The following is a 24,066-nucleotide window of genomic DNA, read 5'->3' as shown; positions in this document are numbered from 1 at the left end:
CACCTGCGTGCAGAGTGGATTGGGCTTCTTGGCTACTGGACATTAGCTCCAGAGGGACGATCACAGGTTCAGCCTGGATGGGTCCCGGAGCCGAGCCGCCGGCCCCCTTACAGAGCCAGAAGAGCGAAGAGGTCCGGAGAAAGCGGCGGCAGAAGACGTTCCTGTCTTCAGATAAGGTAGCGCACAGCACTGCAGCTGTGCGCCATTGCTCTCAGCACACTTCACACTCCGGTCACTGAGGGTGCAGGGCGCTGGGGGGGAGCGCCCTGAGACGCAATAAAACTTGATAAAAACCTTATGTGGCTAAAGAAATGCATCACATATAGCTCCTGGGCTATATGGATGCATTTAACCCCTGCCAGTTTTCCAGAAAAAAGCGGGAGAAAAGGCCGCCGTGAAGCCTATCTCCTCAGCACACAAGCGCCATTTTCTTTCACAGCTCCGCTGGTAGGACGGCTCCCTGACTCTCCCCTGCAGACTACACTACAGAAACAGGGTAAAACAAGAGAGGGGGGCACTATTGGCAGCTAATATATAATACAGCAGCTATAAAGGGAGTAACACTTATATAAGGTTATCCCTGAATATATATAGCGCTCTGGTGTGTGCTGGCAAACTCTCCCTCTGTCTCCCCAAAGGGCTAGTGGGGTCCTATCCTCTGTCAGAGCATTCCCTGTGTGTGTGCTGGGTGTCGGTACGATTGTGTCGACATGTATGAGGAGGAAAATGATGTGGAAGCAGAGCAATTGCCTGTGTTAGTGATGTCACCCCCTAGGGAGTCGACACCTGACTGGATGGTTGTATTTAAAGAATTACGTGACAATGTCAGCACTTTGCAAAAAAATGTTGACGACATGAGACAGCCGGCAAATCAGTTAGTGCCTATTCAGGCGTCTCAGACACCGTCAGGGGCGCTAAAACGCCCGTTACCTCAGATGGTCGACACAGACCCAGACACGGATACTGAATCCAGTGTCGACGGTGAGGAGACGAACGTAATGTCCAGTAGGGCCACACGTTACATGATCACGGCGATGAAGGAGGCATTGAACATTTCTGACACTACAAGTACCAAAAAAAAAAAGGGTATTATGTGGGGTGTGAAAAAACTACCAGTAGTTTTTCCTGAATCAGATGAATTAAATGAGGTGTGTGATAAGGCGTGGGTTTCCCCCGATAAAAAACTGCTGATTTCTAACAAATTATTGGCACTATACCCTTTCCCGCCAGAGGTTAGGGCACGTTGGGAAACACCCCCTAGGGTAGATAAGGCGCTCACATGCTTATCAAAACAAGTGGCGTTACCGTCTCCTGATACGGCCGCCCTCAAGGAACCAGCTGATAGAAGGCTGGAAAATATCCTAAAAGGTATATACACACATACTGGTGTTATACTGCGACCAGCAATCGCCTCAGCCTGGATGTGCAGCGCTGGAGTGGCTTGGTCGGATTCCCTGACTGAAAATATTGATACCCTGGATAGGGACAGTATATTATTAACTATAGAGCATTTAAAGGATGCATTACTATATATGCGTGATGCACAGAGGGATATTTGCACCCTGGCATCAAGAGTGAGTGCGATGTCCATTTCTGCCAGAAGGGCGTTATGGACGCGACAGTGGTCAGGTGATGCAGATTCCAAACGACATATGGAAGTATTGCCGTATAAAGGGGAGGAGTTATTTGGGGTCGGTCTATCAGACCTGGTGGCCACGGCAACGGCTGGAAAGTCCACCTTTTTACCCCAGGTCACCTCTCAGCAGAAAAAGACACCGTCTTTTCAAACTCAGTCCTTTCGTTCCCATAAGAACAAGCGGGCAAAAGGCCACTCATTTCAGCCCCGGGGCAGAGGAAGAGGAAAAAGACTGCACCAGGCAGCCTCTTCCCAGGAGCAGAAGCCCTCCCCCGCTTCTGCCAAGTCTTCAGCATGACGCTGGGGCTTTACAAGCGGACTCAGGCACGGTGGGGGCCCGTCTCAAAAATTTCAACGCGCAGTGGGCTCACTCGCAAGTGGACCCCTGGATCCTGCAGGTAGTATCACAGGGGTACAAATTGGAATTCGAGACGTCTCCCCCTCGAAGATTCCTGAAGTCTGCTCTACCAACGTCTCCCTCCGACAGGGAGGCAGTATTGGAAGCTATTCACAAGCTGTATTCCCAGCAGGTGATAATCAAGGTACCCCTCCTACAACAGGGAAAGGGGTATTATTCCACGCTGTTTGTGGTACCGAAGCCGGACGGCTCGGTGAGACCAATTTTAAATCTAAAATCCTTGAACACTTACATAAAAAGGTTCAAGTTCAAGATGGAATCACTCAGAGCAGTGATAGCGAATCTGGAAGAAGGGGACTATATGGTATCTCTGGACATCAAAGATGCTTATCTCCATGTCCCAATCTTCCCTTCTCACCAAGGGTACCTCAGGTTTGTGGTACAAGACTGTCATTATCAGTTTCAGACGCTGCCGTTTGGATTGTCCACGGCACCCCGGGTCTTTACCAAGGTAATGGCCGAAATGATGATTCTTCTTCGAAGAAAAGGCGTCTTAATTATCCCTTACTTGGACGATCTCCTGATAAGGGCAAGGTCCAGGGAACAGTTAGAGTTCGGAGTAGCAAGGGCAATGGCAGAAGCTGCAAGGATTCTCCGCTGGGCGGAAAATCATGTGGTAGCACTGTCAGCAGTGTTCATTCCGGGAGTGGACAACTGGGAAGCAGACTTCCTCAGCAGACACGACCTCCACCCGGGGGAGTGGGGACTTCACCCAGAAGTCTTCCAACTGATTGTAAACCGTTGGGAAAAACCAAAGGTGGACATGATGGCGTCCCGTCTCAACAAAAAACTGGACAGATATTGCGCAAGGTCAAGGGACCCTCAGGCAATAGCGGTGGATGCTCTGGTAACACCGTGGGTGTACCAGTCGGTGTATGTGTTCCCTCCTCTGCCTCTCATACCAAAAGTACTGAGAATCATAAGAAAGAGAGGAGTAAGAACTATACTCGTGGCTCCGGATTGGCCAAGAAGAACTTGGAACCCGGAACTGCAAGAGATGCTCACGGAGGATCCGTGGCCTCTACCTCTAAGAAAGGACCTGCTCCAGCAGGGACCTTGTCTGTTCCAAGACTTACCGCGGCTGCGTTTGACGGCATGGCGGTTGAACGCCGGATCCTGATGGAAAAAGGCATTCCAGATGAAGTCATCCCTACCCTGATCAAAGCCAGGAAGGATGTAACCGCGAAACATTATCACCGCATTTGGCGAAAATATGTTGCGTGGTGTGAGGCCAAGAAGGCCCCCACAGAGGAATTTCAACTGGGTCGTTTCTTACATTTCCTGCAAGCAGGACTGTCTATGGGCCTAAAATTAGGATCCATTAAGGTTCAAATTTCGGCCCTGTCGATCTTCTTCCAGAAAGAACTGGCTTCAGTGCCTGAAGTTCAGACGTTTGTCAAGGGGGTACTGCATATACAGCCTCCTTTTGTGCCACCAGTGGCACCTTGGGATCTCAATGTAGTTTTAGGGTTCCTAAAATCACATTGGTTTGAACCACTCACCACTGTGGACTTGAAATATCTCACATAGAAAGTGGTAATGCTGTTAGCCCTGGCTTCAGCCAGGCGTGTCTCAGGGACTTGGAGGACTCCAAGTTACTGGACGTAGTCAGGGCCCTGAAAATATATGTTTCCAGGACGGCTGGAGTCAGAAAATCTGACTCGCTGTTTATCCTGTATGCACCCAACAAGCTGGGTGCTCCTGCTTCTAAGCAGACGATTGCTCGTTGGATTTGTAGTACAATTCAGCTTGCACATTCTGTGGCAGGACTGCCACAGCCAAAATCTGTTAAAGCCCATTCCACAAGGAAAGTGGGCTCATCTTGGGCGGCTGCCCGAGGGGTCTCGGCTTTACAACTTTGCCAAGCAGCTACTTGGTCAGGGGCAAACACGTTTGCAAAATTTTACAAATTCAATACCCTGGCTGAGGAGGACCTAGAGTTCTCTCATTCGGTGCTGCAGAGTCATCCGCACTCTCCCGCCCGTTTGGGAGCTTTGGTATAATCCCCATGGTCCTTACGGAAGTCCCAGCATCCACTAGGACGTCAGAGAAAATAAGAATTTACTTACCGATAATTCTATTTCTCGTAGTCCGTAGTGGATGCTGGGCGCCCATCCCAAGTGCGGATTGTCTGCAATACTTGTATATAGTTATTGTTACAAAAAATCGGGTTGTTTATTGTTGTGAGCCATCTTTTTAGAGGCTCCTAAGTTTTATCATACTGTTAACTGGGTTCAGATCACAGGTTGTACGGTGTGATTGGTGTGGCTGGTATGAGTCTTACCCGGGATTCAAAATCCTTCCTTATTGTGTACGCTCGTCCGGGCACAGTATCCTAACTGAGGCTTGGAGGAGGGTCATAGGGGGAGGAGCCAGTGCACACCAGCTAGTCCTAAAGCTTTTACTTTGTGCCCAGTCTCCTGCGGAGCCGCTATTCCCCATGGTCCTTACGGAAGTCCCAGCATCCACTACGGACTACGAGAAATAGAATTATCGGTAAGTAAATTCTTATTTTTTAGAAGCTTTATTAAATATACCCCTGAGTTGGGAACAAAGCAAAATGAAAAGCAAATAACTTTGCACTTTGGCAAACCCATGTTGCGCTGCAGGTAGGGGAGGTGCAGAGAGATTTACATTTGGGATGGGCATGTCCAAACACAAATCTAAAGTGCATAGTCCAGCATTTGTGGCTACATGCAAAAGCAGCCAGTATTTACCCTGCTCGTAAAATAATAAATGTATCTGCACACCTTACATTGCAACATGGTTTGTTCAAAAGTGCAAAGTTACTTGGTTTTTTTTTCTCGCACTGCTCTGAACTTGGAATCAGCCCCTATATGTACAAAAATAATCTAATAAAACAAACCCCAAAATGAATGACTTATCTACATCTTTAGGTTCTTTTCTGCAGTCACATTCTGCTTTCACCTTAATTTTCAAGAAAGGTCTGCCAGGGCATCTGATCCTCAGCTCCTTGATTGTAGCTGGCAGTGGTAGGATGAGTCTACCACTCAGGTAGCCAGTCTTCACTACCTGAGCGCGCACACTTGATCCAGCTCTGTGGGTTTAACTCATGCAAAGTGAAGCTGGAAGCCGAGACCAGTTCCACTTTTACACACAAAAACATTGTTTGAGGGAGAACCCAGATGAGCAGAGGAGGCTTTGGTGAAATGGGTTTTCCATAATAAATAGGCCTAAAACTGAACATTATGGCCCTCATTCCGAGTCGTTCGCTCGGTAATTTTCCTCGCATCGCAGCGTTTTTCTGCTTAGTACGCATGCGCAATGTTCGCACTGCGACTGCGCCAAGTAATTTTGCTATGAAGATAGTTTTTTTACTCACGGCTTTTTGTTCGCTCCGGCGATCGTAATGTGATTGACAGAAAATGGGTGTTACTGGGCGGAAACACGGCGTTTTATGGGCGTGTGGATAAAAACGCTACCGTTTCCGGAAAAAACGCGGGAGTGGCCGGAGAAACGGAGGAGTGTCTGGGCGAACGCTGGGTGTGTTTGTGACGTCAAACCAGGAACGACAAGCACTGAACTGATCGCAGATGCCGAGTAAGTCTGAAGCTACTCTGAAACTGCTAAGTAGTTTGTAATCGCAATATTGCGAATACATCGTTCGCAATTTTAAGAAGCTAAGATTCACTCCCAGTAGGCGGCGGCTTAGCGTGTGTAACTCTGCTAAAATCGCCTTGCGAGCGAACAACTCGGAATGAGGGCCAATATTTCTTCTTTAAAGATTATATCTTATGCTGAGTTTTCACCATGGATTTTTAATAAATGTATTAAACGTGCAGATTTTAAATGTGTTCCCTATGCATGTTCTTCTTCCAGGATTCTTTCCAGAAGATCTTGCTTTCCATATGCAAACAGGCTGCAGAGAGTAGCAATGTGTACAGGCGGCACCAGATCCTCACCATTTACCATCTCTTTGTTAACCTGTTGCTGGTAGAAATTAAAGATGGTTTAGGAGGAGCATGGGCCTTTGTCCTCAGAGATGTCATCTACACATTGATCCACCACATTAATAGCAGGTACATATCTGGGGGGCTGTGCGAATACCAGTTTAAAAACCTAATTTTAGTTTATTCTAAGATCCTTTTACAGAACCCCGACGTATGTCCGTGTCCTGATTGCTAGAACATAAGGCAGGTGATATGTTCTGTCGGGAGGCGATCACGAGACCGCCTGTCGGGATCCCGCTGGTCATAATGCTGACACCGAAATCCCAACAGGCGATGAAATGCCGACACCAGAATCCTTGGCGCCACAGGCTTTTCTCCCTCTATGGATGTCCTTGACACCCATAGAGGGAGAATATAACCTGTGCTGAGCGCAGCAAGCTACCGTGCCTGCAGCGTGGCGAGCACAGCGACCCCGCAAATGGATTTCTAGAGCTCGCTGCCGATGACAGCCGGGATCCCGGTCATTGGTATTATATATGTATTCTGTTCTGTCTTATTACAAGCTATAGATGACTGTTCTGCTACAAGTAAACATGATAAATTGCCTCTACTCTGATGTAGCTACACAAAGCCTCATTTACTAAATGAAACTGAAGAGCAAATTAAGTTTGACTAATTTATATATTAAAAGTATGTTTTGTGGAGTGTGGAAGGAGACCCATGCAGAGATGAAGCCGATTTACAAACTCCACACAGATAGAGACTCTGGGGTATATTCAATTGATGTCTGATCCTTTCCGACATCAGGATTTGGCCATTCACGACAATGCCAATCCAACTTTTTTTAAAGTCCGATTTTAAAGTCCGATTGACGTTGTCGGAAACCGGGCTAAAACTTGTCGGATTTGGCCGCGCTTCTCACGGCTATTCCGTCGATCCACGTGTTTTCCGACAAGTCGGAATTGCAGACTTATTGGAAAAACAGTTTCCGACCTAAAAAAGACGGAAACTGCCGTCTTTCCGACAAGACGTCAGTTTCTGATTACAATTGAATACACCCCTTTGTTGGAAACTCATGACCACAACGCTATGATGCAGTGATGCTAACCACTATGCTGCTAACTTTCTGGGGGGGTTTTGGGTGTTTTTTTTTTTTTTTTTTGGGGGGGGTTTTATTTTGTATTGAAGAGATTATTTTGCGATTTATATTGCTAAAAAAATGTTTTTAATATCGTCACTATTGCTTTTGTTTGCTCCTTATAATTGATTGTAAATCCTTTTGCAAATTATTTTCATTGCCGCTATATGGGACCATTTATCATTGATCGCATGTGCAACGCGATCCCGGCGTGATATTATCTGGCACCTGCGGGTGCAAACCATTCCGGATATTGGTAAATCTGGCAGCATCGCATTCCCCATAAAGACCTATGGGGATGTGGCTTCCAGGAGGAATGGAGGGTTCGCAGCAGGTATTTGAGATATCTGCTCTGGTCCATCTGCCATACATTCATGACCTACGTAATACTTACGGCTAACACCCGAAAAAGGGTGTTTTCAGGGAAATAGCCACAAATATTGTTTGATTAATGGGCCCCTTAAATTTGAACAAAGTTCTACCTTAAAAAACTGCTGAAGGGACGAAGAGATGAGGGTGCTTGGATGGCTGCTGTGATAACACTATGGGTATATACTGTAAACCTTAAAAAACAAATTCAGCTACATTTTCAGCTTTGGAAAAAGATGTTGAAAACAGATGAGGAAATTGTAATTTGCATTAATCAATTTCTTTTTGTCCACAAAAAAACGGATTATGCAAATTAATGTTCAGTGGATGTGCCATTGTGCCAATGAATGTGATGAATTTTTGCAGTGCCTTATTGTTAAAATACAATCTTTATTTTGTGTGTGAGAACCTAAAGTTGATTTTCATGAATTTTGGTGTCTGATTACTCTACATAATTCTTTACCTTTCAGAGTTGCCTGCACTAAGGATGAAGTCTCCACCCGCAGCCTCATGCTGTGTCTTGACCTTTTGTACCATGTTTGCCGGGCAGCGGTCACTTACTGCAAGGATGCACTGGGGAGCCACCTACATGTCATTGTTGGCAGCCTCATCCCTTTGGCAAACAGCCAGGCAGAAATTCAGGAGCAGGTAAAACTCTTCCCTTAGTTTCCAAAGACTTTATTGTATCCTGTACATTTGAAATATTCTTGGGTAATGCTGCAATGTGAATAAGGTTGCCTCACCATGTGGTGTAATTTGATTCGGGAGTACTGTTGTGTGGCCATGCCCCTTCCCTGTGAGACTATGCCCCACGCACTGTCCCTATTCAAAATATATGTGTGTGTGGTTTGGGGGATTCACCAGTGCTCTTTCTGGCACAGGCATCAAATATCTGGTTACAGCTCTGTTTTTTTCCATACTCATACTAATCAGATCCTATTTTTCATGGAATCTCTTGTATACAGGGGGCAGGATGTCTCAATCCAAGACAGTGATTTCAAAGTCAGAGCTCACAAATCTACAGGGCTTTATGGCCTTGGGTGATGGACGTTTATGCCACAAAGCCCTTAGTCGCCATTTCTTCCATGATGGGTCCAAATAGCAGGATTTGCACTGTGAATGTTTTTTGTGGATCAGCAGAACAGTGTGGTTGAGACCATCAGTGGTCTTTCAAAGAAAAATCTTCTCTCATAACTCTTTACAGTTCAGCATCCATATTCCTATATAGTGAGGGAAAAAAGTTATGTATAATATATGTTGCTCGGATACTGTATAACATATGTTTAATTTACAGGTATATGACTTATTGAAGTTTTTGGTGGTTGAAAACCAAGACAATGAAAACCTCTACCACACTATTAAACTTCTGGACCCCTTTCCTGACCATCTGTTGTTCAAAAACCTGCGACAAGCACACCAGAAAATAAAGTACAGCGGAGGGGCTTTCTCACTTATGGAGGTACCAGCTTCTGCCCATAGTGGGGTCATTTCTGAAAACTGTTCTACAGGTAACACCTACTACACAGCTTACATAAGAGTCCATGCACCCTGGAAACATGTCTGCTGCTATAGGTTTCATGGCTAGCTTATCATTGTTGTGGTAGGATGTGCGGCACATGGCCAATAGCACCCATAATATTAGTCTTATTCCTGGCCTTTAAAGACACCAGCAAGGATTCCTGGAGAGCCTGAGCCAGGACTTTAACATATTGACAGCTGAGGAGGGCAACTTAGGGCCACGGCACAAAGTCTTGTGACCGCATTAGATGCAGCAGGTCTGCCTGTGTGAATGGCAGGGAAATGGTACAAGCCATAACACTGGAGAGAGACTACCTTATAGGGAGAGACAAGCCTGCAGACCGTGACAAAAGGCTGGTGCTATGAGTAGGGTTGTGAGTAGGCTGTGACTCTACAATACCCAGGAGAGCCATGATCTGGAGAGATCCTGAGATGTTGCAGATATGCAACTAGTAGTGCAGGAGGAGGAAAGGAGATATTATTCATTCTATTCCTCTACTTAATGCAAATAAGTCATGTGCTGGAGGAAGGAGAGCCAAGAGCTGGAAAGATCCTGAGATGTTAGAGAGGAACAGTGTGACTTGTATCACATCAATTAATATTCATTTGCAGCAGTCCTATAACAATTGGTAAGGAAGGGTAAGGAGAACATTGCAGATATTCCACTACTAATGTAGTCACTAAGCTACAGTATGTGAGGGAGGAGGAAAGGAGATATTATTCATTCTATTCCTCTGCTTAATGCAAGTCATGTGCTGGAGGAAAATGCATGTCAGTTAAGTTTTTACTTTACGAGACGATCTGCTGTCCATTACTCATGATATGGTATTCACACTCCCGCACTACAGAACCTGTGTCCATAGACATTTATTGTAGTCCGATCGGCATGTGCCGAAATGACCTTTTTTCGCGTACATCCACTGAGCATTAGGGATCAAAGTTTCAGCTATCAAAGACTGGTGATGTGGGAGAGGTAGATGTATCTACAGAGAGGGACATCACCACCATACACCAAAATGTGCTACATATACAAAATTAGTTATTGGGTATACAGTATTAACCAATAGGAGCCTGACATTTTTCTAGTACAGTTCGGAAAGTGAAAGCAAACATCTCATTGGTCGTTTTGGATATACAGACATTATTTTCAGGTACCTGTAGAGCAGTTTCAGTTCTTCCATCGTGCAGAACTTGATTGTGTTCCTGACATTATGTGTTTTATCTCTGCAGGAAGTAAGCCATTTTCTATCTGTAAGTGTTTGTGATTCACTCCCATTAACCAGACTGGAGGGATTAAATGATTTAAGAAAACAACTGGAGCAACACAAGGATGAAATGAAAGATCTTGTGCGTGAATTCCAAGGTATTGTGTCAGCAATTTGACAATTCTCTCATGCTGTACAGCAATTAAAAAAGCCACAAGCTGTAAAATGTTGCTATTGTTGCGTGCAAAAAAGAAAAACAAAAATCTTGTGACCAGTTTTCTACTCTTTACATAGTCATGTGATTTCTATTCATTCTATGTATAGTTATTAAGCAGCAGACGTATAAAAGGGTCTAACGCCTTTTGCCGGTGTTTCTTTTTTATTTTCTACCCTGGATGGGACTTTTTTTTCACTTTGCTCTATACAGATGTATAAGTGGTTACTGGTAGTGATCACGTTTTATCACTGGCAATAACCCTGCCTTGGTAATACCCATCTTCTGTCATCAATGTTCCATGCTTTTTATGAAGTAACCTTCTTATTTTAGAGCTTAAGAGAAAAACCTAATTGTTTTATCTCAATCTCTTTAAAATGGAATGGGCTATTTAACCGGGTGAAAAAAGGTCAGATAAATATGTATTTTATATTATTATTACCCACACATTTTACTTAATATAAAAGCTTTTTCTCATACGTCCTAGAGGATGCTGGGGTCCACTTCATGACCATGGGGCATAGACGGTTCCGCAGGAGCCATGGGCACTCCCAAGACTTTTCAATGGATATTAACTGGCTCCTCCTTCTATGCCCCTCCTCCAGACCTCAGTTTTAGAAATGTGCCCAGGCAGACTGGATGCACTCTGAGGAGCTCTACTAAGTTTCTCTGAAAAGACTTATGTTAGGTTTTTTTATTTTCAGGAAGAACTGCTGGCAACAGACTCCCTGCTTCGTGGGACTGAGGGGGCAGAAGCAGAACCAACTTCCTGAAGAGTTTCATGGCTCTGCTTCTGGCTGACAGGACACCATTAGCTTCTGAAGGGAACTGAACGCTAGCCGTGTCTAGATGCTCACTCCCACAGCACGCCGTCACCCCCCTCACAGAGCCAGAAGTCAGAAGACAGGTGAGTAGAAGAAGACAGATCTTCTATCAAGAAAAGTGATGGCTGAGGTACAGCGCGGCTGGCGGGAGCGCAGCACGCCATTGCTGCCCACACACACAGGCACTGCAGGGTGCAGGGCACGGGGGGGGCACCCTGGGCAGCAAAAACACCTCTATAAACTGTCAAAAAGGGGTCATAAGATGCCCAGGCACAGCCCTACCCCCGCCAGTATAAATATTATGAAAAGTTTCGGAGGTAAAAAGCGCGGAGCTTCTTCCTCAGGCAGCCAGCACACTGCTCAGTGCCATGTTCTCTCTCCTCAGGCTGCAGAGACATCGCTGGTCCTCTTTCACTTCTGACTACAAGTATCAGGGTGCAAAACAGAGGGGGGGGCACAAGCGAATTTGGTGCTTTACAAGTGTGTTTTACTGTGTAAAAAGCGCTGCATGTCAGTGGGCATTCTGTGTTCACAGGCATTAGATACTGGCGCTGGGGTTGTGAACTGGCTTCTCCTAAACTGTGTCCCTCTGACAGATTTTACTGTGGGTCTGTCCCCTATAAGTCCCAGTGTGTCTGTGTGTGTGTTGTACATGTGTGTAAGACATGTCAGAGGCAGGGAATTCCTCCCCTGAGGAAACCATTTTAGGGACACAGAAGTGTAATGTGGTGGCGCTGCCGGCATACCAACAGCCTGCATGGGTGAAAGAAATACGTGATAGTGTGAATCATATCAATAGGAGATTAGATAAGTCTGAATCTCATACTGAGTGCTAGAGAAAATCTGTGGAGGATGTGATTTTTCAGGGCTCTGTTCTTCCATCCGCAGGCGGTTCCTCTGGGTCACATAAGAGACCATTTGCGAATATTGTTAATACTGATATCGACACGGACACTGATTCTTGTGTCGACGATAGTGACTCCAGAGAAATAGATCATAAATTGGCAATAAAATATACAATATATGATTGTGGCTATAAGGGAAGTTCTGGAAGTCACGGAAGCCACTCCTGTACCTCAGGAGAAGGCTTATTTCTATAAAGAAAAGAAATCGAAGGTCACTTTCCCTCCTTCCCACGAGCTTAATAATGTGGGTGAATCCGGAAAATTTCGTATTCCCAAGAGAATTCAGATAGCTTATCCTTTCCCGGTGGAGGACATGAAAAAATGGGAGTCACCCCCTGTGTTAGACAGTGCACTGTCCAGGTTGACAAAGAAGGTAATTCTCCCTGCACCTGGCACGGCTACACTAAAAGAGCCGGCAGACCGAAAGATGGAAACTACATTGAAATCCATTTATGTTGCCAATGGTACGCTGCTCAGGCCCGCAATTGCTTGCGCGTGGGTGAGTCGCGCTATTGAAAAATGATCAGAAAGCGTGTCATCAGAAATTGACACGATTGATAAAGATGAGATACTCCTTAAGTTAGGGAATATCAAAGACGCTGCCGCATACATGCTAGAAGCGATGAAAGATATTGGACTCGTGAGTTCACAAGCCGCTACCATGGCAATATCGTCTCGGCGGGCAGTGTGGATTCGCCAGTGGAACGTGGATGCAGATTCCAAAAGAAACATGGAGGCTCTCCCATATAAAGGTGTGGCCTTATTTGGCGATGGACTGGATGCGTTAGTCTCAGCGGCTACCGCAGGTAAGTCAACATTTTTCCCCCTCTGCGCCTGCACCGACAAAAAAGACATATCACCCGCACATGCAGTCCTTTCGGCTCAATAAATACAAAAAAGCGAGAGGTTCCCCCTTCTTAGCGGGAAGGGGAAAGGGAAAGGGAAAGAAGTCCACAGCAGCTTCAGGTTCCCAGGAGCAGAAGTCTACCCCTACTTCTGCCAAAGCTTCAGCATGACGCCGGGGCTCCTTTGCGGGAGGCCGCTCGGGTGGGGGGACACGTCTCAAACTGTTCAGCCAAGGTTGGATTCTGTCTGGCCTGGATCCCTGGGTGTTGCAAATAGTGTCCCAGGGATACAAGCTGGAGTTTCAAGACGTTCCCCATGCCGATTTTTCAGATCGACCTTGCCAGCATCTCTTCCAGAAAGGGAAGCAGTAACAGCGGCAATCCAAAAATTATGTCAGGATCAGGTCATAATCCTGGTACCTTTGTCACAACAAAGGGAGGGGTTTTATTCAAGCCTTTTTGTAGTTCCGAAGCCGGACGGCTCGGTCAGACCGATCCTAAACCTGAAAAATCTGAATCTCTACTTGAAACGATTCAAGTTCAAAATGGAAATACTGAGGGCAGTGATTTCCAGTCCGGAAGAGGGGGACTACATGGTGTCTGTAGACATAAAGGATGCTTACCTGCATGTTCCCATTTATCCTCCTCACCAGGCTTATCTGAGATGAGCTGTTTTCACGATTAGGTCCACACACGCAAGGAGCACTCTTGATGCGTTTCTCAGCCGTATGTCTATGGCTGTTTCCTCAGAAGAAACACTGAGTGGAGTAATATATAACATCTGATACAATTGTTTCACTTGGAATAGAGTGTGTCAATTTAATGCAAGTGTATCCACTGTGTTTAAACTGTTTCATTAATAGGTACCACTGAAAAATAGTTATGGTCCGCAATATGCTTTGATGTTTAACTTTTAGATCATTATTGATTAGTGATTATATGTGAACTAGTGATTTTATAATTTTTTAACTAAATAAAAACTCTTTTATTGTGGACAGCGCTTTCAACCTTTTGTCCTTTGATTTATATAATAACTATTGGGATTCAACTACCCATTATTGAAAGCAGCAGTGCACAATTGGGAGGAGGTGTATTTTAATACTAAGGAGCTACACAGCTGACACACACAAGAGGATAGCGCTTTCTAAGTTTGAGGTTGCTTTTATCTGAGATTCGCGGTTCAGGATTGCCATTACCAATTCCAGACGTTACCTTTCGGTCTCTCCACGGCGCCGAGGGTATTCACCAAGGTGATGGCGGAGATGATGGTTCTCCTGCGTCAAAAAGGAGTCAATATAATTCCTTATCTAGATGATCTCCTGATAAAGGCGAGATATAGGGAGCAGTTTTTACGAAACATCACACTCTCCCTGTCAATACTCCAACAACACGGTTGGATCATAAATCATCCAAAGTCACAGTTGGAACCGACGACAAGATGGTCATTTCTCGGGATGATTCTGGACACAGAAGTTCAGAGAGTATTTCTTCCGGTGGAAAAGGCTCTGTAAATCCAGAAATTGGTAAAACAGATATTGAAACCATTGAGTGTCAATCCATCAGTGCATTCGATTGTTGGGGAAGATGGTGGCGGCCTACGAGGCCATACAGTTTGGCAGGTTCCATGCCAGGGTATTCCAGTGGGACCTGTTGGACAAGTGGTCGGGATCCCACCTACACATGCACCGGAAGATAATCCTGGCATCAAAAGCCAGGATTTTGCTCCTGTGGTGGCTACACAGTTCTCACCTACTAGAGGGATGCAGGTTCGGGATTCAGGACTGGCTCCTGGTAACCACGGATGCAAGTCTCCGAGGCTGGGGAGCTGTCACTCAGGGAGAAAGCTTCCAGGGAAAATGGTCAAGTCAGGAAGCCTGCCTTCACATAAACGTGCTAGAATTGAGAGCCATTTACAACGGCCTTCAACAAGCGGTACATTTCTTCAAGATCATCCCCTGCAGATCCAGTTGGACAATGTAACAGCAGTCGCGTACATAAACAGGCAGGGCGGAACGAAAAGCAGAGCGGCAATGGCAGAGGTGACGAAGATCCTCTTCTGGGCAGAAAGACATGTAAAGGCTCTGTCGGCAATTTTTCATTCCGGGAGTAGACAACTGGGAAGCAGACTTCCTCAGCAGACACGATCTCCATCCAGGAGAGTGGGGCCTACACCAAGAAGTCTTCACAGAGGTGACAAGTCTTTGGGGAGTTCCTCAAGTAGACATGATGGCATCTCGTCTCAACAAGACGCTTCAGAAATATTGTTCCAGGTCGAGAGACCCTCAAGCAATAGCAGTGGATGCACTGGTGGCCCAGTGGGTGTTCCGGTCGGTATATGTCTTCCCTCCACTTCCGCTGATCCCAAAAGTGCTCAGGATCATAAGAAGAACAAGAGTTCGAGCAATCTTCATTGCCCCAGACTGGCCAAGGAGGGCTTGGTACCCAGATCTTCAGGAGTTGCTCATAGAAGATCCTCGGCCTCTTCCTCTTCGCGAGGACCTGCTGCAGCAGGGGCAGTGCGTGTATCAAGACTTACTGCGGCTACGTTTGACGGCATGGCTGTTGAGCGCCGGATCCTAGCCCGAAAGGGTGTTCCCAAGGAAGTCATCCCCACCCTTATTCAGGCCAGGAAAGGAGTAACGTCGAAACATTACCACCATATTTGGAGAAAATATGTGTCTTGGTGTGAATCCAAGAAACCTCCTACGGAAGAGTTTGAGTTGGAACGTTTTCTCCATTTTCTGCAGGAGGCGGGCCTACGATTGGGATCAATCAAGGTCCAGATTTCGGCCTGGTCAGTGTTCTTCCAAAAACAATTGGCCTCTCTTCCAGAGGTTCAGACCTTTGTGAAAGGGGTTCTGCACATCCAGCCTCCATTTGTGCCTCCAGTGGCACCATGGGACCTTAACGTGGTGTTGCAGTTCCTTCAATCGGATTGGTTTGAGCCTCTACAAGAGATAGAGTTGAAGTTTCTCACTTGGAAAGTGGTGATGCTTTTGGCATTGGCATTTGCGCGGCGGGTGTCTGATTTGGGGGCCTTGTCTCACAAGAGCCCTTACCTGATCTTCCATGAAGATAGGGCAGAGTTGAGGACTCGTCAACATTTTCTTCCGAAGGTGGTTTCATCTTTCCACATAAACCAACCTATTGTGGTGCCAGTAGTTACTGACACGTTCACTGAGTCAAAGTCTCTAGATGTGGTTAGGGCTTTGAAGATTTATGTCGCTAGAACAGCTCGAATACGGAAAACAGAGTCTTTGTTTGTCCTGTATGCTCCCAACAAGATTGGGTGTCCTGCTTCCAAAGCAGACTATTGCGCGTTGGATCAAAAGTACGATTCAGCACGCTCATACTACGGCTGGATTGCCGTTACCGACGTCGGTGAAGGCCCAATCCACTAGGAAGGTGGGATCATCCTGGACGGCTGCCCGGGGGGTCTCGGCATTGCAACTTTGCCGAGCAGCTACTTGGTCGGGGTCAAACACATTTGCTAAATTCTACAAGTTTGACACCTTGGCCGATGAAGACCTCAAGTTCGGTCAATCGGTGCTGCAGGGTCATCCGCACTCTCCCGCCCGTACTGAAGCTTTGGTATAAACCCCATGGTCATGAAGTGGACCCCAGCATCCTCTAGGACGTATGAGAAAATAGGATTTTGATACCTACCAGTAAATCCTTTTCTCCTAGTCCGTAGAGGGTGCTGGGCGCCCGTCCCAGTGCGTACTTTACCTGCAGTTTTGTTATTAGAGTTACACAAGTTGTGTTATATTAGTTTCAGCATGTTGCTGTAATTGGTTCATGCCTGTTGGCATGTGTTCTGTTGAATGCCATGTTTTGCGGCATGGTTGAGGTGTGAGCTGGTATGTATCTCACCACTAGTTTAACGTAAATCCTTTCCTCTAAATGTCCGTCACCCTGGACACAGTTCCTATAGCTGACGTCTGGAGGATGGGCATAGAGGGAGGAGCCATTTCACACCCATTGAAAAGTCTTGGGAGCGCCCATGGCTCCAGCGGAACCGTCTATGCCCCATGGTCATAAAGTGGACCCCAGCATCCTCTACGGACTAGGAGAAAAGGATTTACCTGTAGGTATCAAAATCCTGGTTTTTTTTATATTACATCTTGTATGTACATTTTTGTTGTTACATGTGTTAAACCTATAATGGTACTTTAAGCTGAAACCAAGGTTCCAATTCCAAACATGCATCGGGTCCCCACATAGACGGCATCACAGCGTTATGTTAATTCTTATAACTCAGGACAGTTTTCACCATAATAATTGAGTATCGAACTGCTGCCACAGTGATAAAATTATGTTAAATCTTTGTACATTTACAAAGATTGCAGTAGTGCCCCCTCAATTTAACTTTTTAGAATCTTCAGAACTCTGGGGCAGATTTAACAATGTGTAATATTCTTGTTATCACTCGCTAAGAATATTAAATGGTGCTCCAACCAGTCAGCTCTTGTCATTTTTCAAAAACATGACCATTAGGAGCTGATTGGCTGGAGTGCCATTTATCAACTCATTGTTATCAGCCCCTCTGGATCTGCAGTATCTTAATATGGTGTATTTTTTATATGTGCAGTATACAGAATTTTTGGTACGGTTCTGGAAAAGCAGTCCTTGTGCAGCTTAAAGAGTTTTCCATGCTAGTTATGAGAAATTCATGATGGGGATATTGTTCTTTCTTTTACTATTGTATTAAATTAAATAAAAAGTTAACCCTTAATATAAACTGGATGAGTAATAACAGTGCACACAGTTATAACAGTTGGCTTGCTGAATATGACTGCTCCTAGTTGTCAGAATAAACTATTCTCATTACCGTCATCTTGAAAGGATTCAAAGTTCTATTGAGAACATTAGGCTCCCACTGCACACTGCCTGCTTAACAATACAATGGGGGGAAGCCATGTTATAGCAAACTAATACCAATTCTTAATTGTAGCTGTCAATATATATATTCTTCTGTCACTCAGGGAATCCTCAGGATAATGTTATTGCAAAACTGGTGATAAGCCTCTTACAGTTGTCTAAGAATGCAGTACACCTGGACAATGGGAAAGAGGTTCTGGGTGAGTAGATAGTTCTCTGTATTGTATTTCAATTATCAGACCTACCTGCACTTTTCCAAGTCACCGGATTCCACTTACTAGTCTTTGGGATGCAGTTAATCTCAGAAGAGAAGGATAAAGAGCACTGGAACTATGTAAATGTAATTTATTTTATAATTACAGAGAGTATATCCTCACTTACATGGGTTCTGAGTTTACAGACAGTTGCCTGCATTTTAGAAATCCTGTTAAGCAGGTGCGCGAGGCGGGATTACAACCATTTTTCAGCCATATTCATGCTGTGATTGATTTATATCGGTCATGTCCATACACTGAGACAATTGTTCCGGATGGACGTTTCATTGGCTGATCTGAATGATTACACTGATTAACACTCATTTTATTGTCACTCGTGTTAGAGCGAATTTGGGGTAATTTTGTGGTGCGGTTTCCAAATATGACATGGGTTTTGCTAAACAACGAAAACCGCTCAACTGCCAACTGTCACCTGACCGATCACTTATATATGGAGGAGAAGTATTCTAGATTGATTGTGGAGTGAATACCTAGAATATTTGTGTGTCTCACCTTCTACAATGTTCTAGCAAATTCCCATATGCATGTGTTATGGCTAGGTTTCCTATTTAGCCATTATCTCAAGAAATAGAGGCACTTCGAAAAACTATTTTCGTTTTTTAATTCAGCAACCTCAAAATGCATTCAAATATCCATAACGACTAAACATTTACTTTTTTTTGGCCTGTGTTATCGATAGTGTTATGATAGGCCAGCATTGGTAAAAAGAATTTATCATGGCATCTGCAGGGTTCAGAGTTAATTGTTACATATTTCTCTTACGTCCTAGAGAATATTGGGAATCCATTTAGTACCATGGGGTATAGACGGGTCCACTAGGAGCCTTGGGCACTTTAAGAATTTGATAGTGTGCGCTGGCTCCTCCCTCTATGCCCCTACAACCAGACTCTGTTTAGAAAATGTGCCCGGAGGAGCCGGTCATGCTGCTGGAAGCTCCAGAAGAGTTTTCTGCATTTATTTTCTCTGTTTGTTATTTTCAGGCAGGACTGGATGGCACCAGCCTGCCTGCTTCGTGGGAGTTGGGGGGGGGGGGGGGGGGAATGGCCCAACCTCCCAAAGGGTTAATGGTCCCGTTCCCCGCTGACAGGACACTAAGCTGATGAGGAAACTATTTGCAATCCCCACCACGGTGAGCGTACATTACTGCAGCACACCGCCACCCCTAACAGAGCCAGAATATAGAAGAGTGGTGAGTACTAAGTCGGCATCCCGGTTAGCGGGTCGCCGGCCATTATGGCGGCATGAGGGTACAGAGACGCACGGCTTCTACGTGGGGCGGCTGGGTCTCCAGACTCAGTACACAGTGAGGATGCACCGCTTCTGAGGGAGCGTACCGAGTCTAAGTACACAACGGTACACAGTACCCAGACTGGCATTACAGACTTAAAAGGCGGCTGACTCCATTTTAAGCACGAAAATCATTTCAGCCAGTATAAAAAAGCAGGATGACCATTGAAGGGACGGGGCTTCACTATGAGCGGATCAGGCAGCTCACCAGCGCAATTTTCCCTCTGCAGTGGACACAGACGCTGACTGACAGGGACACGCAGCTCCTCCGGAGAGACTCCGGATTATCTCAGCGGTAGCGGGGGGTCATAGCAGGGGGTGAGCGCTTACTAGTGTGCTGATTCCCTAATCTGGGTACTTAGTCTGCGACTTGGCTAAGCTTGCAATTAGCAGTAAGGGCGCTGTGTGCTGGCTCCAGACTATCTCTGTGTCTCTCTTGAAGGGCTCTTTGTGGGTTAATTGTGCATTTAACCTGTTCCTGTGTGTGTGCGGTCACTGTCACAGTATGTCAGACAAAGAGTGTATTTCATGTAAGGCACAGTGTTCCTCTTCTCCAGGGGGTTCACTACAGTGTACTCAGTGCAGTGTACCTTCCCAGGCTAGCGGGGCAGAGCCAGCTTGGCTGGATTCCATTAGGGAAATGATCTCCAATATTTCTACCAAATTGTCCCACAATGAGAAAGAGATGAAATACTTAAGACAATCGATGACTTAGTTTATGAACAGAGACTCAGTACCCAAACCAGCGTCTCAGTCCCCTGCCATTTGTCTGCAAAAACGTCCTTTGGCCCAGAGCCTGCAGTCTGACTCTGACGATGAGGGGTCAGACATGAAGGTGGGGGAGGCTACTCTGTCACAGGGCATAGAGGCTCTCATAGAAGCTATCAGAGAGGTTCTGCATATCCCTGATAAGGTAACAGAGGAGACTGAGGAATCTTATTTTAATATAAAAAAAAATACTCAGCCACTTTTCCTGTGTCAAAGTAACTAAATACCCTATTTGAAGAACCGTGGGTTAATCCTGATAGGAAATTTTAAATCCCTAAAAGATTGATAACATCTTTTCATTTTCCTCCTGAGGATAGAAAAAAATGGGAAAAGCCACCGATAGTGGATGCATCAGTATCCAGGCTGTCACGGAAAATTGTATTGCCTGTCCCTGGTGCAGCTTCCCTAAACGACATGGCTGATCGTAGAATTGAGAATACACTCAAATCTTTGTATATAGCTGCTGGGGGGGGCACAGAGACCCACTATAGCATGTGGGTGGATTACTAAAGCCATCGCAAAATGGTCGGGTAACCTAATTGAGGGGTTAGGTACCTTGCCTAAGGGGAAGATTATTTTACTCCTGCAACATATACAGGACTCTGCAATTTTTATGGTGGAAGCCAGAAAAGAAATAGGCTTGATTAATGCACGCACCACTGCTATGGCAGTGTCAGCACGCAGGGGCTTATGGCTACGGAAGGCCTACCCTTCACAGGAGAGGCCTTATTTGGAGATGAACTAGACAAATGGATCTCCAAAGCTACTGTGGGTAAGTCCACATATCTTCCTTCTGCAGCCCCCCTAGCCAGGAAAGCCTACTCAGGACCTAATCTACAGTCCTTTCGAACGGCCAAGTTTAAGGGCAAAACCAGAGGTTCTTCTACGGACACCAGAGGCGCTAGAGGTAAACCACGAAAACCAGCAACTGCAGGTTCACAGGAACAGGGCTCAAGTTCTGCTTCCTCAAAGCCTTCAGCATAACGGTGGGCCACCATGCCTGGAAGACTGGCAGGTGGGAGCACGACTAAAAAACTTTTCAGTCACATCTGGACAACATCATGCCAGGATCCCTGGGTCATAGGTCTTATTTCCCTGGGCTACAGACTGGAGTTTCAGGAGCTCCCACCTCACAGATTCTTCAAATCAGGCTTACCAGTTTCACAGGAAGCAAGTATAACCTTACAGGACGCCATTCATAAAACTGGTACAGACTCAGGTCATTGTTCCAGTTCCATCTAATCTGTAAAACAAGGGATATTATTCCAAATTGTTTGTAGTATCGAAACCGGACGGTTTGGTAAGACCGATTTTGAACCTCAAGTCATTGAACCCGTACTTACGAGTGTTCAAATTCAAGATGGAGTCTCTGAGAGCTGTAATCTCAGGTCTGGAGGAGGGGGAATTCCTAGTGTCTGTGGATGTCAAGGATGCGTACCTTCACATTCCGATCTGGCCGCCTCATCAGGCTTATCTACGGTTTGCACTGCAGGACTGCCACTACCAGTTCCAGGCCCTGCCATTTAGTTTCTCCACGGCACCGAGAGTGTTCACCAAGGTGATGGCAGAGATGATGTTTCTACTCCGCAAACAGGGAGTGAACAGAATTCCGTACCTGGACGATCTTCTGATAAAGGCGCCATCCAGGGAGCGGTTGATGGACAGTATTAGCCTCTCAACCAGGCTACTCCTGGATCACAGGTGGATTCTGAACTTACCAAAATCTCACCTGGAACCGACGCAGAGGCTTCAGCTCCTGGGAATGATACTCGACACAGAGTTTCAGAGGGTGTTCCTTCCCTTAGAGAAGGCAATGGTAATCCAGTCAACGGTTTGGGCTGTCCTGAAGCCAACCCGGATATCGGTGCATTTGTACATTCATCTTTTGAGGAAAATGGTGGCCTCTTACTAGGCAATTTAGTACGGACGGTTTCATGCAAGGCCCTTCCAGCTAGATCTGTTGTACAAATGGTCCGGATCACATCTTCACATGCACCAAAGGATCCGTCTGTCGCCAAAAGCCAGTATCTCCCTTCTGTGGTGGCTACAGATTTCTCACCTAATCGACGGTCAACTGGTCGGGATTCAGAATTGGATTCTGCTGACCACAGACGCAATGATGGCCTCATCTCAACAAGAAGCTCAAGCGGTATTGTTCCAGGTCGAGAGACCCACAGGCAGTGGCGGTAGACACTCTGACGACTCCATCGGTCTACCAGACTGTGTACGTGTTTCCTCCACTTCCCCTGATCACAAGAATTCTAAAAAGAATAAGAAGGGAAAAGGTTCAAGCAATCCTCATTGCTCAGGATTGTCCAAGAAGGGCTTAGTACGCGGATCTACTGGAGATGCTCCTAGAGGATCCGTGGCCTCTACCTCTTTGAGGGGACCTTCTGCAACAAGGGCTGGTGGCCTGTCAAGATTTACCGTGGCTTCATTTGATGGCATGGAAGTTGAGCGTCAAATTCTAGCCCGGAAAGGCATTCCGGACAAGGTTACTCCTACCTTCCAAGGGGGTAACGTCGAGACTTTACCACCGGATTTGGAGAAAATATATTTCTTGGTGTGAACGCCGGAAAATTCCTGTGGAATAATTTCACCTGGGTCATTTTCTGCTTTTTCTGGTGTGGATGCGGGCCTACGCTTGGGCTCCATAAAAGTCCAGATTTCCGCCTTGTCCATTTTCTTCCAGAAACAGATGGCTTCTCTCCCGGAGGTTCAGACATTCTTCAAAGGAATTTTGCACATCCAGCCGCCCTTTGTGCCTTCCACGGCACCTTGGGACCTCCAATGTGGTGCTGCAATTTCTGCAATCGAAATGGTTTGGACCTTTACAGGAGGTTGTCGTAAAGTTTCTTACGTGGAAGACCGTCACACTGTTGGCCTTGGCTTCAGCAAGAGGTGTGTCGGAGCTAGGGTCGTCAGCAATTTCTTCTTGAGGTGGTGTCTGCTTTTCACATCAACCAACCTATTGTGGTTCCGGCTGTGACGGACACCTCTGCCACTTCAAAGTCTTTGGATGTTGTGAGGGCTTTGAAGGTGTATGTAAAGAGAACAGCTCATCATAGAAAATCCGACTCGCTGTTCGTTATCGATGATCCCAATAAAATTGGTTGTCCTGCTTCAAAGCAGTTTATTGCACGCTGGATCAAGCTCACTATCCAGCATGCTTATTCCATGGCAGGATTGCCGGTTCCAAAATCTGTACAGGCCCACTCTACTAGGTTGGTGGGTTCTTCCTGGGCGGCTGCCCGGGGTTTCTCAGCTTTACAGCTCTGCCGAGCGGCTACTTGGTCAGGTTCGAACATGTTTGCAAAGTTCTACAAGTTCGATACTTTGACCTCTGAGGACCTTCAGTTTGATCAATCAGTTCTGCAGGAACCTCAGCACTCTCCCACTCAGTTTGGGAGCTTTGGTACATCCCCATGGTACTAAATGGATTCCCAGTATCCTCTAGAACGTAACAGAAAATAGGATTTTAATTACCTACCGGTAAATCCTTTTCTCTTAGTCCGTAGGGGATACTGGGCGCCCACCCAGTGCTTCGTTCTTCGGGGGTCATTCCGAGTTGATTGCTTGCTAACTACTTTTAGCAGCCGTGCAAACGCATAGTCCCCGTCCACGGGGGGAGTGTATTTTCGCTTTGCAAGTGTGCGAATGCCTGTGCAGCCGAGCTCTGCAGAAACAGTTTGTGCAGTTTCTGAGTAGCGATGGACTTACTCAGCCCTTGCGATCGTCAGTCTTTTTGGTGCCAGAGGTGACGTCAGACACCCGCCCTCTGAACGCCCGGACACGCCTGTGTTTTCCCTACCACTCCCAGAAAACGGTCAGTTGACACCCATAAGCGCCCTCTTTCTGTCAATCCCCTTGTG

The 24,066-nt window shown here is 46.1% G+C and overlaps 1 protein-coding gene across 3 annotated transcripts in view; it reads left to right on the top strand.

Moving 5' to 3' along the window:
* Positions 1-24,066, top strand: part of ATM (ATM serine/threonine kinase) — a 434,777-nt gene that overhangs the window by 209,018 nt on the left and 201,693 nt on the right. For all 3 annotated transcript variants that reach the window (XM_063951603.1, XM_063951598.1, XM_063951604.1), the window contains exons 29-33: positions 5,895-6,094; positions 7,943-8,120; positions 8,767-8,931; positions 10,221-10,353; positions 17,969-18,064. In XM_063951603.1, coding sequence (XP_063807673.1) covers positions 5,895-6,094; positions 7,943-8,120; positions 8,767-8,931; positions 10,221-10,353; positions 17,969-18,064 — 772 coding nt within the window. The remainder of the gene's footprint in view (positions 1-5,894; positions 6,095-7,942; positions 8,121-8,766; positions 8,932-10,220; positions 10,354-17,968; positions 18,065-24,066) is intronic.

Source organism: Pseudophryne corroboree, chromosome 2 (assembly GCF_028390025.1).
Source record: "Pseudophryne corroboree isolate aPseCor3 chromosome 2, aPseCor3.hap2, whole genome shotgun sequence".
NCBI lineage: Eukaryota > Metazoa > Chordata > Amphibia > Anura > Myobatrachidae > Pseudophryne > Pseudophryne corroboree.
Note: the sequence above shows the minus strand (reverse complement) of the source record. Positions and strands in the feature narration are given on the sequence as shown.